The sequence below is a fragment of the Zootoca vivipara genome, chromosome 7 (genome assembly GCF_963506605.1).
Source record: "Zootoca vivipara chromosome 7, rZooViv1.1, whole genome shotgun sequence".
NCBI classification, from domain to species: domain Eukaryota; kingdom Metazoa; phylum Chordata; class Lepidosauria; order Squamata; family Lacertidae; genus Zootoca; species Zootoca vivipara.
The window spans coordinates 51776893-51793943 of record NC_083282.1 but is presented as its reverse complement, the minus strand read 5'-3'; the positions used below and the strand labels follow the sequence as shown (position 1 = coordinate 51793943).

The 17051-nt window shown below is 42.6% G+C and overlaps 1 protein-coding gene across 1 annotated transcript; it reads left to right on the top strand.

The window, feature by feature from the left end:
- The first annotated feature begins 312 nt into the window (after window positions 1-312).
- RPS10 (ribosomal protein S10) lies at window positions 313-6831 on the top strand. Its single transcript, XM_035122601.2, has 6 exons — window positions 313-376; window positions 1158-1307; window positions 1918-2089; window positions 4523-4600; window positions 5432-5487; window positions 6736-6831. The coding sequence occupies exons 2-6, from the start codon at window positions 1158-1160 to the stop codon at window positions 6775-6777; spliced, it is 498 nt and encodes a 165-aa protein (XP_034978492.1). The 5' UTR covers window positions 313-376; the 3' UTR covers window positions 6778-6831.
- The last annotated feature ends 10220 nt before the right edge of the window (window positions 6832-17051 follow it).

The following is a 17051-nucleotide window of genomic DNA, read 5'->3' as shown; positions in this document are numbered from 1 at the left end:
CTTTTGCTACCGGTAGGTAATGTATGAAATAAAGAAGTGTACACAACAGGTTAATTAGAGACATAGTTACTTATTACAGTTTTGGGTCTTCATTGTATATTTATGGTTTTTTAAAAAGGAACTTTCACAAGAAAATAAAGTAACATCAGAGACAGCTATAATTATGGCTTCCCAGAGAAGCGATTAGACTAGTATTTCTAATCAGACACTTTCCCTATTTCCGGGTCCACGATAGTTGAACAGGGACACAGAGAACGGAACTCTCGGGCAGCGCCGTAGTCACCTCTTTAAACGCAAGGGTCCTTCTGAGGGAGGAAGTGCTCGCGCTGCGCATGCTCCTTCCTTTCCAGCGTTCGAGCCTCTTGCCGCCGCCACGGTAAGGCCTTGCTCTGGCCGCCCCATCTTCCCCGCATCGCCCCCATCCTGCGCCTGGTCGGCCCCGCTCCTCATTTTGCTAAGCCTGGGCGCTCTGCTCTTCCTCCCTGCCAGGCTCGTTTTGGCCGGAGGGGAGTCGGAGATAGAAAACGGGGCATGGATGCGGGGCGGGGATTGGGTGCCCGGTTGGAAGGCGGCAGTTTAAGCCAGGCCGCGGCTCCCCTAGAGTTGAAGTAGGAGTACGTGTGGGCTTGGGAGACTTAACACTAGCTTTAGCCCTCGCGGAGCACGTGCATGGTATATAATAAGCCTATCGTAAAATGGAAGTTGTGTGTCTCTGAACGTGTTCTGCAAAGAAGCAAACCGGGGAGTGCTGAGAGGCCGCTTTAGTGCTTTAAAGGAAGATATTTCATATCAATATTTTAAAGAATCGGGTGGTAGATGATGAATAGAGACAATACTTTCTGATGAATAGGGTTACTTCCTGAGACACTTAAGAGATTATGCTACTGGGCTAAATGGACAAAGTCTGATTTGGTATAAGGCAGTTTGCTATGACAGGTCTTGTCTAGCGTTGCTTAAAATTGAGATCTACAACATTTTAATGTAAGCTTAGTATGCACCTTTTCTTTCATACTCTTCAGCTTCCAACAGAACAGTAAAATAATGTACTGGATTGCTTTGTACCATTTTCTTGAGAAAACCTGGTGTGTGTGTGTGTGTGTTAACTTTGAACTGAAAAGGGGGCAGCTCTTTAAAATTTAATCTATATTTTCCTGCAGATGTTGATGCCTAAAAAAAACCGCATTGCCATCTACGAACTCCTTTTTAAGGAGGGAGTGATGGTAGCTAAGAAAGATGTTCATATGCCTAAACACCCAGAACTGGCAGACAAAAATGTGCCCAACCTCCACGTCATGAAAGCAATGCAGGTAAGGCACTGGCTTTCAATTGGTATGTTGCACCCTGACCCTAAGTGAGTTGCACCAGTGGTACCATCACCAACATTTTCTGTATGTTGTTCATCTTTTTTTAAAAAAACCTCTAAACAATCTATTCTAGGTCAAGGCTTCTGTGCTTCTAATAGTTGCATAGAAGAAGTGAGTGCAGGAAGTGCAACTTTCACCTCCCTGAAAGATATTTGCAGTAAATAATTTTAAATTGGGTCCCATGTTGCCAGTTGGAATTAAGAGTGAGTTCTGGATCTGAAAAGGTTGAAAGGTTGGCTAGTAAGGTAGCGAAGCCTAAAGAGCCCTAACAGTTTTATTAACATGGTGGTAGGAAGAAAGGGAATACCAAATACTTCCCATATTTTGCAGAACACATAAACATCTGCAATCTCATTATACAATATAATCCATCTTTTAAAACTGGCGACGATCCGTTCCACTCTCCCCATCCCTGACGATGAGCTTCCTCCCGCCTTTGGCCACTAATGTTTGCATGTAGAGTTCAAGATTTAGAAAGTTGTTAAAGTTATTAAGAATTGTTGTGAACAAATAAGTATTAACAATAATTATAACTAGACTTACATCTTCTTAGTCGCTGAAATCTCGTGGTTACGTAAAGGAGCAGTTTGCATGGAGGCATTTCTACTGGTATTTGACCAATGAGGGCATCCAGTACTTGAGGGACTATCTCCATCTGCCGCCTGAAATTGTGCCTGCCACCTTGCGTCGCAGTCGTCCTGAAACTGGACGACCCCGGCCAAAAGGTAAGCTTTAATTCCCATTACTTGCCTGCATTTGATGTTGACGTAGTGTCCAGAATTGCTTTCCTTGGATAAAGCAAGAATTACATTTGGGCAAAAGCCCTTGGATTTGTTAACATGATTCTCACAAAGTCCTCTTAACTCTAAGACTAGGACACAAACATTTAAGTATTTTTGCTGGGGTGTGCCTTCGGCTGTATGAATGCACTGTTACAGAAGGGCAAATGTCTGATAGATAGGTTGCAGGTGCTATGAATTCAACTTGTACAAATTACTAGGCCATTGACTTTAGGAATCAGAATTATTGAGTTGGGAGGGACCCCAAGGGCCATCTAATCCAATCCCCTGCAGTGCAGGAACGAACAGTTTATTGCATTCATTTCTTTTTGCTAACTAAGACTCCTTACCCCTATTCATTTCTACAGCTATATTTTATTAAGGGGAGCTTGGTGTTAAGAAGTTTGACTTAGCCAAATACATTTCTGGGCTGGAAATGGAGGTGTTTCATTATCCTTGTAGGTGTGAATCTATTGGAGACATGGTATCTTAGAGGTATCTTAGAAAACTACATTTTAATGAAATGTTTCTAGCTTAATTTACCTCTAGGTTGTCCAGGTGAATGAGTCCTAAAAGGTCTCTTTGGTTATAAAAGCACTGTCATAAGAATGATACTGGTCAGACTGCTAACTTTTGTTTTGCCTTGAAGAGAAAATAATTTAAACTTAACACATCAAGGCCATGTACAGTTTTGAACCGTGACACATTCAGCAGAGTTCTTTTTGAATTGATTTCCTATGGTTTTTACACATGTTTTGCACTCTCACATTGACTTGTATCAAATGAATAAGCTTACAGGCAGTTGTATACAGTCGTACCTTGGAAGTCGAACAGACTCCGTTCCGGACTTCTGTTCGACTTCCAAAACGTTCGGAAACCAAAGAGCAGCTTCTGATTGGCAGCAGGAAGCTCCTGCAGCCAATCAGAAGTCGTGGAAGCACTGTTGGACGTTCGGGTTCTAAAGAACGTTTGCAAACTGGAACACTACCGGGTTTGCGGCGCTTGGGAGCCAAAACGTCTTAAGTACCAAGGAACAACTTTACTTGATTAGGTGATTCTTACATATTTGATCCTGCCAACCTAGCAGTTCGAAAGCACGTCAAAGTGCGAGTAGATAAATAGGTACTGCTACAGCGGGAAGGTAAATGGCGTATCCGTGTGCTGCTCTGGTTTGCCAGAAGCGGCTTTGTCATGCTGGCCATATGACCTGGAAGCTGTACGCCGGATCCCTCGGTCAATAACGTGAGATGAGCACCATAACCCCAGAGTCGGTCACGACTGGACCTAATGGTCTGGGGTCCCTTTACCTTTACATATTTGATAGTGCATTCAGTTATTAGAGGAGTGTTGCTGCTATAGATTCATTTATCACAATAGCAGAGGTCTCTTGGATCTGTTTTCAGATTCATCCAGCTGTAAGCCCAACCATGTACAGAATTTTGACCATTACCGATTCCCAATAGATGAATATCTAGCCTGGTTTTAAATGTACAGGGGAGGTAGCTATGTACTGCCTGCTTTGTGACAAGTGCTTTGTGTGTATCAACTTACCTTACAAATAGGGAATAAACTGTAAGGTTAGCATTCAACACTACCATGAATTCAGGCCCACATGTTGAGGGCAGGGACGGTTGCTCATGCCTCAAATAATGCTTAGATCAGGGGACAGCAACCTTTTTCATCCGTGGGCTGGCCCACCGTCCCTCAGACCATGTAGGGGGCCATACTATTTTGAAAAAAATCATGAACGAATTCCTATGCCCCACAAATAACCCAGAGATGCATTTTAAATAAAAGGACACATTCTACTCATGTAAAAACACGCTGATTCCTGGACCGTCTGTGGGCTGGATTGAGAGGGTGATTGGGCTGCATCCGGCCCCCAGGCCTTAGGCTGCCTACCCCTGGCTTAGATCATGGTGAAGGTGGTTGTTCTGGTTTTATCCACCTTCTTCCTAGTACATCTCATTTCATTCTGAGTTGTAGCCTTTAGTAGTGCAATGAGTTGCCAAATTGTGTTGCTCAAGTCTACCTGGTGACTTGCATGTTTTGGTAGTTTGAAGCATAGACCTCCATTGAATTGAAAGAGGATTTTTTTTAAAAAAAGGTTCAAAATGGTTAAGAGTGGTCCAAATGGATTAGCTTTCACCTGAACTGTTGAAAAAATAGCACTTTTCAAGGGAGAAATGTATTTGGTGTGTTTGAAGTCCTTTACCTTGTAATAAAAACGTTTCATCAACACACTGGTACACAATGTGGTTAATAAATACTACTGATGTAATTTTAAATAATATATACATTTTTGAAGAACAACTTAAAACCCTGTGACTGTTAAGCTGAAAGCTTCTTGATTGATTTGTCCTGTTTTTACCTTTTCAGGTTTGGAGGGTGAGCGTCCTGCTCGCCTTACACGGGGAGAGGCTGACAGGGACACCTACAGACGCAGTGCTGCTCCTCGTAAGTGTTTAAAACAAGAGGTTAACTGGTCTCTGCCATTGTTTTCTTGTACCATTCATCTAGCTTTTCATTTATTTAAAATGAGATTGTATTGAAGTTTGGAGGAAATACAGCATGTATTGGCTGGCCTTGGGAACCAGCCAAAACGTGGTTGCTGGTAGCTAGGAACCCTCCCCTATTGGGAGTTGCAGAGTCTCTGAATATGAGCGCATGAGCAGGGTAGTGCAACACAGCCCTAATCCTGGGCTTTTGCGATAATCCCTCCAGTTGTGCTTTGGAGTTGTGCCAAGATAAAAAGTGAAGTGTGGCATAATGGTACAATTCCCCTGTGCTTATATTCTAAACTGGTGGGAAGGTTGGCTGGGCTTGTCAAGCTTCCCAGAGTAGGAAAGGGATGCTGCCAGGGCAAGAGCATTCGTAGGGCAGGAATATTGTATATATGCAATCAACTTGCATAAGTAACGTGTGCCTAAATAATACCGTGACTGTTAGCATTCTGATACAGTGGTAGCTCTGGTTAAGAACTTAATTCGTTCCGGAGGTCCGTTCTTAACCTGAAACTGTTGTTAACCTGAAGCACCACTTTAGCTAATGGGGCCTCCTGCTGCTGCCGCACTGCTGGAGCACGATTTCTGTTCTCATCCTGAAGCAAAGTTCTTAACCTGAGTTACTATTTCTGGGTTAGCGGAGTTTGTAACCTGAAGTGTATGTAACCTAAAGTGTTTGTAAGCCGAGGTACCACTGTACTATAAAAATGCTTTCAAAGATTATAGATATGTCTCTACGTGGTACTCCTTGTCTTGAATAATGTGGAGTGTTTTTTCTTCTCAGCTGGTGCTGACAAGAAGGCAGAGGCTGGAGCTGGGTCAGCTACTGAATTTCAGTTTGTAAGTATATATAGAATATTTTGTTGTTGTTGTTTACTCGTGTCCGCCTCTTCGTGACCCAATGGACCAGAGCATGCCAAGCACTCCCGCAGTTTGGTCAGACTCATGTTGGTAGCTTCGAGAACACTGTCCAACCATCTCGTCCTCTGTCGTCCCCTTCTCATGAGGTGGCCAATTGGAGCCTTTTAATTTTATGCAAATGCTTAAAAGAACATGTAAGCGCCTCTGACCAAAATCAGACACTTTCATATCTTCCTTGTTGAGTTGGCAACAGTATTGCAGGCACAGTTACATGTACAATGGGACCTCGACATCCGACGTTTTTGAGTTATGAGCGGAAAAAGAAGTCGAGGTCCCACTGTATTTCAGGCTTCTGTTTATATTGCTGGGGTAATAATATGGATGGCACATGCTAATAAAGCTATCTTCTGAGTCAGTCCAATATGAATTCTAAAACAGCAAACTGTAGTCATGGGCAGCTAGTCCCACATAATAACCCAAAAGCGGGCACATGTCCCCATTCCATTGAAATTTGCATCTGGCTAGTTTGGGGTCACCAATACAGATAGAAATGGGGAGCCAAATATTCATGGGCAGTAAGTGCAGGTGTCTTCCCATGTGAGAATCTCTCTTGCTGGGGACAGTTGCTGCCTATTTTTGCAAGTAACATATTTAATGATAGCAAAATGTTGCCAGTGTAAATCGTATTAATTTTGAGCTACCTAACTTTCTCCCAATGTTTTTCGTTTGTTGGTTTTTTACATTGTCACATTGCACGTTGTAAGCTCTTTATTTCCTGACCTAACACAATTTTATTTATGGCAAATTGATCCCTATGCAGTATGCATGCCTTGCCAGATAAATGCTGGTGTTTTTCAGCTACTTGATAGTTTAAATGCATTGCTATGCTTGTGTAATTTGGTGTAGAGATTTTGATAACACTTGATCTAGGCTCTCATTGACTAGAATAATTGAACTTGTGTGTGAGCTACAGTTTGCCTGCTTTTCACCTGCATGCTCTCTGGCCCTTGCTTTCTAGATAAGTGCCTTTGAATGGCCTTCTTGTCCATATAAATGATGTTTTGTTGCACTTTCCCCCCCATTTTGCCTATCTTAGAATTCAGGTAACTTCTGTTATTTTTAGCAGTGAGACGAGGCAGTGATGAATCATGCCAATGAATGAAATGTGGTGTAGTAGTTGTTGTGGGTGCACTGATAATGTTTTCTTTTTCTTTTTTTAATTTACAGAGAGGTGGATTTGGGCGTGGACGTGGTCAACCACCTCAGTAGAAATCTGTTGCTGTTTGGTTGCATCTTGTGTATAATAAATAGGTGAAAAATGCACTTTGTATCTTTGAATCATTTAATTATGAAGCTTAATGGGTGAAATATTGCTTGTTTTAAAATATGGAGGATAAACCCCCCAAAACATAATAGGAATGATGTGTAAGATGACATCATGTGGTATCTTGACTATTTACTTTAAAAGACAGATAGCAAATCCTTGTGGCTCTTGCTAAGACTCCTAACTTGAAGAAAATTGGGAAAGGATTTCTTGATGTCAGAGGGATAAAGCATTAACTGTTGGAAAACTTATCTTCCTTATCTTATGACCATTCTTCCCTGATTATGTTCGCCATCTAACTGAAGTCTCCATGTTATCCTATTTGCATCTAGATGCAATCATCATCATCTTGCCTCCTGAAATTATATTAAGTTACGCAGTATGAATGGAAATTTTACATGCAATTTGTTCTGGCCTTAAATTTCGGGCTTGCATAGTTCACAACTTTGAGGATTGATGTGCCACTAGCAGTCAATGTAATCATAGTTGTGCATCATAAGGCTTTGATTAACAGGACAGGCTGTTACATTTAGCAAGCTTGTGATTCAATTAACCAAGCATAAAGAGCTTTGCTACAGTATTGGGATGTATTTGTAGTTGGTGGTTGTTGGAACTATAGTCCCTCCTGTCCCCGAGGCTTGGTTCCATCTATTAAACTCCACAAAGGGTCACAATTTCCACTTTACTGATGGAGAACTGAAACTGAGATAGTGACCCAGTGGACCAAGCATTTGCTAGTAACAACCATTTGGAGAGAACTGGAAGAAAAAGTCACCAGCAAATATATGAAACCTTTTCTATTTATGAATTGGAAGGGTAAGGTACTATAGAATGCAGTTCTTAAAGTTGCCAAAGATCTAGGCAATGTATAGTTTCACCAGTAGATGCTGAACAATGTGAAAGTAGGGTATGTTTTTTTAAAATATAAAATGAGTCTAGCTGAGTTACTGCATTTAGCATGCCAGCCATGTTTGGCTCTTACTATTTAAGACCCATTTTGCATTGAAGAGTGTTTGCTGTTGTAAAGCTGGGGGAAATTGGTCTAGTGTCTAATACAGTGGTTCCTCTAGTTGTGGATATGATCTGTTCCAGGGTGCCGTTTGCACCCTGAAAAGTCCGCAACTAGAGCGGCGCTTCTGAGCAAGTGTGGAGTGCGATAGAGCGATTCTGCGCACACACACACGCGGCGAAACCCGGAAGTCTACACTTCTGGGTTTGCCGCGTTCGCAAGCTGAAAAGACACAACATGAACGTAATGCAACACGAGGTATGACTGTACTGGGCAGTCCTTCACATGCTTCTTGCTTATATCTCGAGAACCATGATACCATTGGTGCTAATGACCTGCTTTTTGCAGAGTGTGGTGGTAATATCCTACTTATAGGTGTTACTTTGTTCTGGGCTCTTTAGAAGTCTGGAGACATTGGAAATCCCCAGCTTTCCTTTTTGGTGTGACTTCTGTATAATGCAGTGATGGTGAACCTATGACACGCGTGTCAGCACTGACATGCATAGCCATTTTCGGTGACACGCGGCCCTCCCCTTTTTCCTTTTTTTAAGGGGAAACAATTGTACATTTTTGTTATTTAAACTACAAATATCGTGAAATTATGGGGTTTTTTTTCTCGGAAGTGACACACCACCCGGGGTTATGCTCAGGTTTTTTGGCGAATTTTGACACACCAAGCTCAAAAGGTTGCCCATCACTGGTATAATGTGTTAAGGCAGAATGAGATCTCTGAAGACCATGCTCTCAGCCCTTCTATTATTTTAACATTTATATTTCACATGTCCTCCCAAGAAATTCAATGTGGTGTACATGCTTCTCCTCCCTATTTTATTCTCAGCAACCCCATGAAGGATAGGTTAGGTTGAGAGACAGTGTCAGGACCGTATGCTTGTGAAGATAGGCTTAAGTATGTGAGTAATGACCAGGGTTCTAGAACAGTAACAAATTTACAGTTCTGCATTGAGTACAGAATTTGGTGTCTTGAAGAAATTTGCTTTGTCCTTTTAAAGGACTAAGCAGAGGCTTGTCAGCCACATGTCAGGAATGCTTTGATGGTGTTTCTTGCTTGGCAGGGGGTTGGACTGGATGGCCCTTGTGGTCTCTTCCAACTCTGTGATTCTAAGATAGAGGTTCCAGTGGTGAGGCAGGATTCTGCTGCTCCGCATAATTCCTGGTTCCTTCTCAAGACTTGCAAAAGCAGAATAAATCACAAAATATACAAAATTCAAATAATATATACCAGGGTGGGAAATGTGAAGTCATGGGGCCATATGCAGCCCTCCAGGCTTCTATTGGGAATCTTCCCTCTCACGCCTCACTTTCCCAGACCAAATCCCTCACAGACCATGTTAAGCTGCCTGATTAGAATGTGTCCTTAAACATGCCTCTTGCTTGCCTGGGTGAAGAATGTAAATATGCATATGTGTAGAAATCTGACTTGTGTTGCTGGAATATCTGCTTCTTTGACCCACACACTTCTTCTGTTCACCCCGTCCACACTGGCATGTAGCCCCTAGAAGTTGCCCATGAAGGAATGTGGCTCTTGAAAAAGGTTTCCCATCTCTGATTCACACACACCCCCTTCCCAGAATTCAGCTCTTGACTCTACCCAACTTGCACAGAGCATAATGGCTCTGCATATTAACTTTTCTGTGGTTGGTAAGTAATGTTGTGCTCCAACTCAACAAACTTTATTCATTTCCAGCATCATTACTGAATTGCAATTAAACGCAATATTAACAAGAGGCTATAACAAGTACAAATATATCAGCAGGCGACCATGGTTTAATGTTTTTTCTCAGTGCATTTTGTAATAGGGCTAGTCAAAATACACAGTGAGCTGCAACTGTTTTCACATTTGTGTTGCTAGTTTTAAAAATGTGCTTCTTGCTTAGGGTAAGTTGGCATGCTTTCTAGTACTAGGTAATGAGATGGATGTCTAGAGGGCATTTCTTTTGCTGCTTTGTCAGTGACAGATGGTTTTAAGATTTTTTTTTCTAAATCTTTGAGCTTTTTTGCGCTCATGGAATTGTCTACTGAATCAATATTGGGCTAAATATATATTGTGTGGATTGCATACTGTGGCGTAATGCTCCATTAGGAAGTGTTTCCACCCATCTCAGGATGTTACTGAGTTGCACTAGATAAACCCACACCTAGCATGATCTGAGGCAAATGAAAACATCCCCCACTTCCTGCAACACAACATTGATCTCCAGTTATTTTCAGAACAAGATGAGGGCCCACCCTGTGCACTGGGTCTGCTTTCCATTAGGAAATGCTTCTCCCTCAGCTGGTACCTGGCCTTTTGCCCAAAAGCCAGCTGGAGATGGAATTCAGAGGCATCCTTATCCATTAATGGAATCATAATCTGGAAATCACTTTGTTGGTGACAGCAACACTGAGCTTTCCAGATTATTTACAGGAACAGTCACAGTACTAAATTGAAACCCTGTTGGTAGGTTCAGTTTGTAGACTCACATCCCTTTTCCCTTAAAGGGACATGTGTTAGTGTGTTTCAAAAAGTTTTTGGTGCTTATTTCTAATTTAGGGGATATCTTGTACCTCCCAAGTTTACTGCCCTGTCCTGGGTAACATAGGGCTTCATAGTATTCAACAGGCTTTCCTTTACTCCTGGATCCTCAAGGTGGCCTTTAAGAAATTTTACAAGGACTTGTAACTTTCATTTCCCCAGCAGTTCACACAAGAAATTCAATTTCTGGACATCTCAGTTGCTTTCTTTTACTAACTAGAATACACCACAAGATCCATTTGGCTACAAGACAATCTCTACACTCCAACTGCATTTATTTTTCTTTTCTGGACAAGGACTTAAACATGAACTCCTCCCACCCAAGTACTCTTAAAACTACGCTGAATGAAATTAAGTGAAAATGAATTTCAATGAAATGAAGGAACAGACTGACAGCCAGATGATCCTAGGACTTGCCTGCAACAGAACAGTCCTGGAAGAGAAGGTGACAGAACACTGCCTATAGCTTTCAGCTAAAAAGATTGACATTGGGAGCTCATTCTGTACAAATTACAGGTTTTGGGTAGTAGCATTCTCACAGACACTCCCTTAATATAAGGTCAGGGTGGGGAACCTTTTTCAGCTTGAAGCCCACATTATTCTCTTCTACATAAACCCTTTTCCATTCTCAATCCAGGCAAGCAAGACATCAAAGTTAAAGGAGAAATTCAAGCAAGCCAAAAACCTGAGGGTGTGAAGCAGGGCTGTAGCTTGGGGAAGAGATACGGATAGAGAGGCCTGGAGGGCTGCATTTCCTGACCCCCCACACCCAGCCTGAGGTTCCCTACTGATGTAGGAGCTGGGCATTTTTTGTTATTTAACTCAGAGTGGTACCTCTGGTTAAGAACTTAATTCGTTCCGAAGGTCCGTTCTTAACCTGAAACTGTTCTTAACTTGAGGTACCACTTTAGCTAATGCGGCCTCCCGCTGCCACTATGCCGCCACCGCGCGATTTCTGTTCTCATCCTGAAGTAAAGTTCTTAACCTGAGGTACTACTTCCGGGTTAGTGGAGTCTCTAACCTGAAGTGTTTGTAACCCGAAGTGTTTGTAATCCGAGGTACCACTGTATTTTTAATTGTCTACTGTTTGAAGCTATTTGTATGCTGCTAAGATGTTTCATATGGTGGAAAGGCTGATATCAGTCTTGCAAAATAAATCCGTTAGTCATACCATCAGGGACTCGCCTTCCAGTGTGATATGCCACATCATCTACCAATAATGACCTTTTGCTTTCCTCACAAGTCAAAAAACAGGTTAAGCTCTCTGAAAAAGAATAAATGGACACAATAGTAATGTTCAACTACTGGAAGGCATATTTAGGGTGGCCAGGGTGGTGCTGTTGTAATTCAGTACAGTCATACCTCGGGTTGCAGCTGCTTCAGGTTGCGTTTTTGGGGGGTTGTGCTCTGCGCCGAACCCGGACGTACCGGAACGGGTTACTTCCGGGTTTCGGCATGTGCAGAAGCGCTAAATCGTGACCCGCGTGTGTGCAGACGCGGGTTGCAAACGTGCCTCCCCCACAGATCACGTTCGCAACCCAAGCGTCCACTGTAATTCCTTCAATGCTAAGTTCTGGTATGAAATTGCTGAATTTGAATTTCAGTAAATCTATTCAGACTCAATGAGGGTTGTGGGCATCATTCCTATTTAGGTGTTTGGTCCTAATAAAGGTATTTAGGGGATGTGTTTAGGGAAGTTTTTAATGTTTGAAGTTTTATTCTGTTTTTAATTTTTTGTTGAAAGCCGCCCAGAGTGGCTGGGGAAACTCAGCCAGATGGGCGGGGTAGAAATAATAAATTATTACCAATTATTGCCCTATTGTACATTACTATTACTTCCAGCTGCTGTTGTGAATGGATCACACTAGTCTTTTAGTATACATCTGGGTTTTGTGTAGAAATGCCACAGGGCTTCAATGTAAGTTTATTAAGCTGCAATCCCATACCCACTTGATTGGGAGAAAGGCTCATCATAAATTGTGGAACTTTCTTCCAAGTAAATCCATGTGTTAGTCTTTAAATGTACACAAGCACACAACAGGAGTATTGCAAAACATACATAGCTGTCCTGAAATAGTCTTGCTGTCATTCAAAGGCAGCACTGCCTTTACATTGTGGTCAGCTAAATATAATTCTTAGTGCAAAAGTTTATTCTTACTTTACATTTCCCCTTTTGGTTGCAGGGTACACGTGTATCATCACTCTAGATATAGTTATCTAGGATTTTAGTCATCACTTATAAGTGTAATTGTTTTGGCTGATGTTGTAGTTTTATTCTTTAGAATTCTTTGAGTTTCCCTAACAGGGTTAACTGCTGTTCAGATAACATAGATATTATTAATGCTACCCATTTTGAACTTGCGCTTTATGAAGTCAACAAGAGAAACTGACACTTAAAGGGCATAGGTAGTCAGCCCCTCTGCATGTTATGCTTTTGCAGGGGACTGTAGGCCCATGTGTATCCCTTGCATTCCCATCTCACCTTCCCTGCTGTTCTTGGTTAAGGGACACGACATTCAAGCTCCTGTTCCTTCACTGAAAAGTAAAAGCAGGTTTAATGGAGGATATGCACAGGCTTCCCATTTAATATAACAGCATCATGCAGTGCCAGCATATGAAGGCAGGAGGAAGAAACACAGCCTTTACCTCTTATGCTATGGGAATCCCTTCAGGTTTGGGCATTGTGTCTACAGTGGACTGGCAGAAGATCTCTATTTCTGATTTATATGGATGCCTGCAACAAAGAAAGGCTGCAATCTCACATACACTGAACCTAGGAGCAAATACCATTTATTTATTTATTTAAATAGGGCTTCAGGGTTGATACACATAGGATTTCACTGTAAGCCATCAGTATGTTGATGACACATAGTATGTTGATGATGAGTTCTATTATCTCCATAACATCTGAATCAAGAGAGCTTGTGTAGGTCCTGGACTAGTGCCTGGGTGCAGAGTGGGCTTGAATCCTGTCAGGATGAAGGTGCTGCGGGAGAGTGGTTCCTGTGATTCAGAAAGTGGCCAGCCGCTTGCCCTGGATGGAGTTGTATTTCCCCTGAAGGAACAGTTATGCAGCTTTTGGATCCAGCTTTGTCAATTGGGGCCCAGCTGGCCTTAGTGGCTAGGAATGCCTTCGGCTCGTATGACAATTGCACCAGTTGTGGGATAGCTTAACCACAGTAGTTCAAGTGTTGGACTGGACTGGGTTACAGACGCTTCAGGTTACAGACTCCGCTAACCCAGAAATAGTTACCTCGGGTAAAGAACTTTGCTTCAGGATGAGAACAGAAATTGCACAGCGGCAGCACAGCAGCAGGAGGAGGCCCCATTAGCTAAAGTAGTACCTCAGGTTAAGAACGGACCTCCGGAATGAATTAAGTTCTTAACCCGAGGTACCACTGTACTGCAATGCAGCCTTGTGTTTGATCCAGGAACTAGATTTACTGCACAATGCTGCAGCCCAATTACTGACAGCAGTAAGACCCCCTTCCACACTTGCTTGGAGAGAACTCAACAGCTTGGGACCAGTTTACAAAGGAGTGCCTTGGCCACATAAGTGCCCATTTTGATCTGTGGAAGTGATATATTTTGATAAATGTATCTGCCTGCTTTTAAAGTTTGAGTTTATTGGTATTAGGTATTTTTTTGTATTGCTTCAAGTAAACCGCTTAAGAGGCTTTTGTTGATTAAGCGATATATGTTTGCATGCTAGACAGTACATAAAATCTGTACTTTTAACATGGGGCCATTGTGTCCACTTAAGTTGGGGAGGACATTTTTGACCTATAAAGCCTTATGTGACTCAAGGACCACCTCTCCCCAAAACCAGCCTGTACCCCAGAACCAACATGAACCTTGCAATCATCATCTGGGACCTTCCTCATTTGCTTCCTCCTCAGGAACTCCATAGGGTGGCAACATGAGAATACGACTTTTCAGTGGTGGTAACCCACTTGTGGAATGCTCTCTGGGAGACTTGCCTGGTGCCATCAATACATAGCTTTTAGTGCTAGGCAAAAGCATTTCTTTTCACCAGGCCTTTTGGCTCTTATCAGGGCCGGCTCTACGTAGACCCCCGGTGGCGCAGGGCACCATGATGCCGGCCCACCAGGAGGGCGGCGCGAGCTGCGCCCGCCCGCTGGCCCGCCGGTCCACTGCGCAGCTGCGCGCGGCGCCCACCTGCCCACCGCACTGGGAAACGGGGCGGGAGGGCGCCGGAGAGATTGCGCTGTGCCTGCCCGCCCACCACGCTGGGAAACGGGGCGGAAGGGCGCTGGAGAGATCCGACGCACCATGGCGCCAGGGGCGCTTAAGACGGCCCTGGCTCTTATCCTGGCCCAACTACACTGGCTACCAGTTAGTTTATGGGCCCAATTCAAAGTGCTGGTTTTGACCTATAAAGCCTTAAATGCTTCAGGACTGCAAAATCTCAAGGCCCACCTCTGCATATTAACTGACCTGGACCCTGCAATAATAATCTGAGGCCCTTCTTCATGTGCCTCCTCTGTGAGAAGTCTGGAGGGTGACAACACGAGAATGGGCCTTTTCTGCGGTGGCTCCCCACTTGTGCAATGCTCTCCCCAGGATGGCTTGCCTGATGCCTTCATTATACATCTTTAGACAGCAGGCGAAAACATTCCTCCTATTCCATGTCTTTGGCTATTAAACAATCTATGGCCTTTTAAATTGTGTGTAGGGGGGGTATTTTTTTGTAGTATGTTTGTATTTTTATACTGTAATCTGCCCTGTGGTTTTCAAATAAAGGGTGGTATAGATAATTATTACCTGTAGCCTCCTTGAGTGGATGGGATGTTTTAATCCTGTCTTTGAAAAATAGGATTCTCTTAGATTTGTCTTTGGTTTTCTTTTATGCCAGTTTTAATGTGTTTGTTTATATATTGAGTTACCTTGTTAAAAATTAACAATTTTTAAAAATAAATACTACTGATGATATAACTCATATTATTAACTGAGGGTTTAAAATATCTTGCAGATATAATAGTAAATGCATTGTCAATGTTTTTAATATTTATTTTATTACTGTTTTGTTTGCTGCCTTTGGCTCCTTTGGGAAGACAGATGAGATGTACTAATGCAAGAAAATAATAATGACACCTGCACATCTTAATAAAATAAAGATACAAACTGGTAATAATACCAAATCCCGTCTCATTTTTTTTAATATGTGAGGACCATCAACCTTTGCTTTTAAAACAAATTCTACTTAAATGCCTAGGCCATGCTTGTAACCATCTGCAGGTTCATTCTTTGTTATATGGCCTACACAGAGAGATTTAATAGTTTGTGTTGGATATTTTCCAACCAGTGTTCTGTATTAAAGAAACTTTGCAAAGGAACCCCTTGCAAAGTTATCCTGTTTGCTACAGTGTGAACTTTTGGCTGTACACTCAGCTACTCCACACTAAATAGTGGTTTTCAATATTGGAACAGAGAACTGAATTGTACTTCTAACTATGTCCGCTCATGGCTTAGGGTAGCTTTTGCCTGAATGTTTAAGCAAATGACAGGGTGGTTTGCCTGTGGTCCTGATGGATGCCAGAGAGGGAGGCACCTCAATTTGTTATGCTCTGTTGGGCTGCAAGAGTTTAAAACAAGCTGGCTTGCTGTAATTCAAAGTAAGTGCCATTTCTTCTAACTGTAGGAATGAATGGGGATCTGCAATGCAGTCTTACGCATTTCATGATAACCTCTGATATCCCAATGTGTTCAGTGGGGCTTCCTTGGATATAGGATTGTAGCTTTAAGATGTCAAAAGCAATACAGGGGCTGAAATCATCCTTTAGAAAACAACACCGTTCCCTACTGACAATGTAAAAAAAACCCGATAGAGGTCTGGTTTGATTTTATATGTCAGTAAGGAAGAACACAGTTTGTCCCCACCCTTTCCTCCTAACAACCAACCTGGACCTTGCGATCATCATCTGCGGCCCTGCATATGTGGCTCCATCTTCAGGATGTCTCTCATTCAATTTGAATGTAATTAAAGCTGCCCTAGATGATGGAAGGTAAAATGCCATGTGTTCTCTTCTTAGGAATAGAAAGGAGTCTGTGTCCTGCTGCTGTTGTAAAATGCAGGAGAGAGTTAACTTTGCTCTGAGGGGAAACGTTTTTTGTCAGGCCTTAAAATTATTATTGTCAGCTCGGAAGCAAGTTCTATTGAGTTCTGTGTGACTTACCGCTTGGTAAGTTGTATAGTCGGTGGGGGAGGCAGAAGAGAAAGACAGCTTAAAAATAACATTTCACGCCACTGGTCGCCCATAGACATCCCTGTATCAATGACAGTCGCACAGAGCACACCTTGCAGACAGAACTCGCTATATGCATGCTCGTTCGAGGGCGGGCGGGGACACACCATAACTGTGGCAAAATACTACAATACAGTATTTATTGGAGAAAAAAATCCCTATAGTTTTACCTACTATGCACCCTGGCTTCCAAGTAGGTACACCGTTGGCTTAACGAAGAGGCGACTTTTATATATATAAAAAATTCACCACCACCACATAGAGAGGAGACACCCCTTTCTTCAGCCTCTCCCTCATTCATTTCACACTCACAAGCCTGGCATCAAGACTTCTCCGCCGTTACGTTTTTGGCGTGCTGCTCCTCCTCATACAAGATGGGCATTGTTTCAGTCGGGCTACGCGTTTTACGCA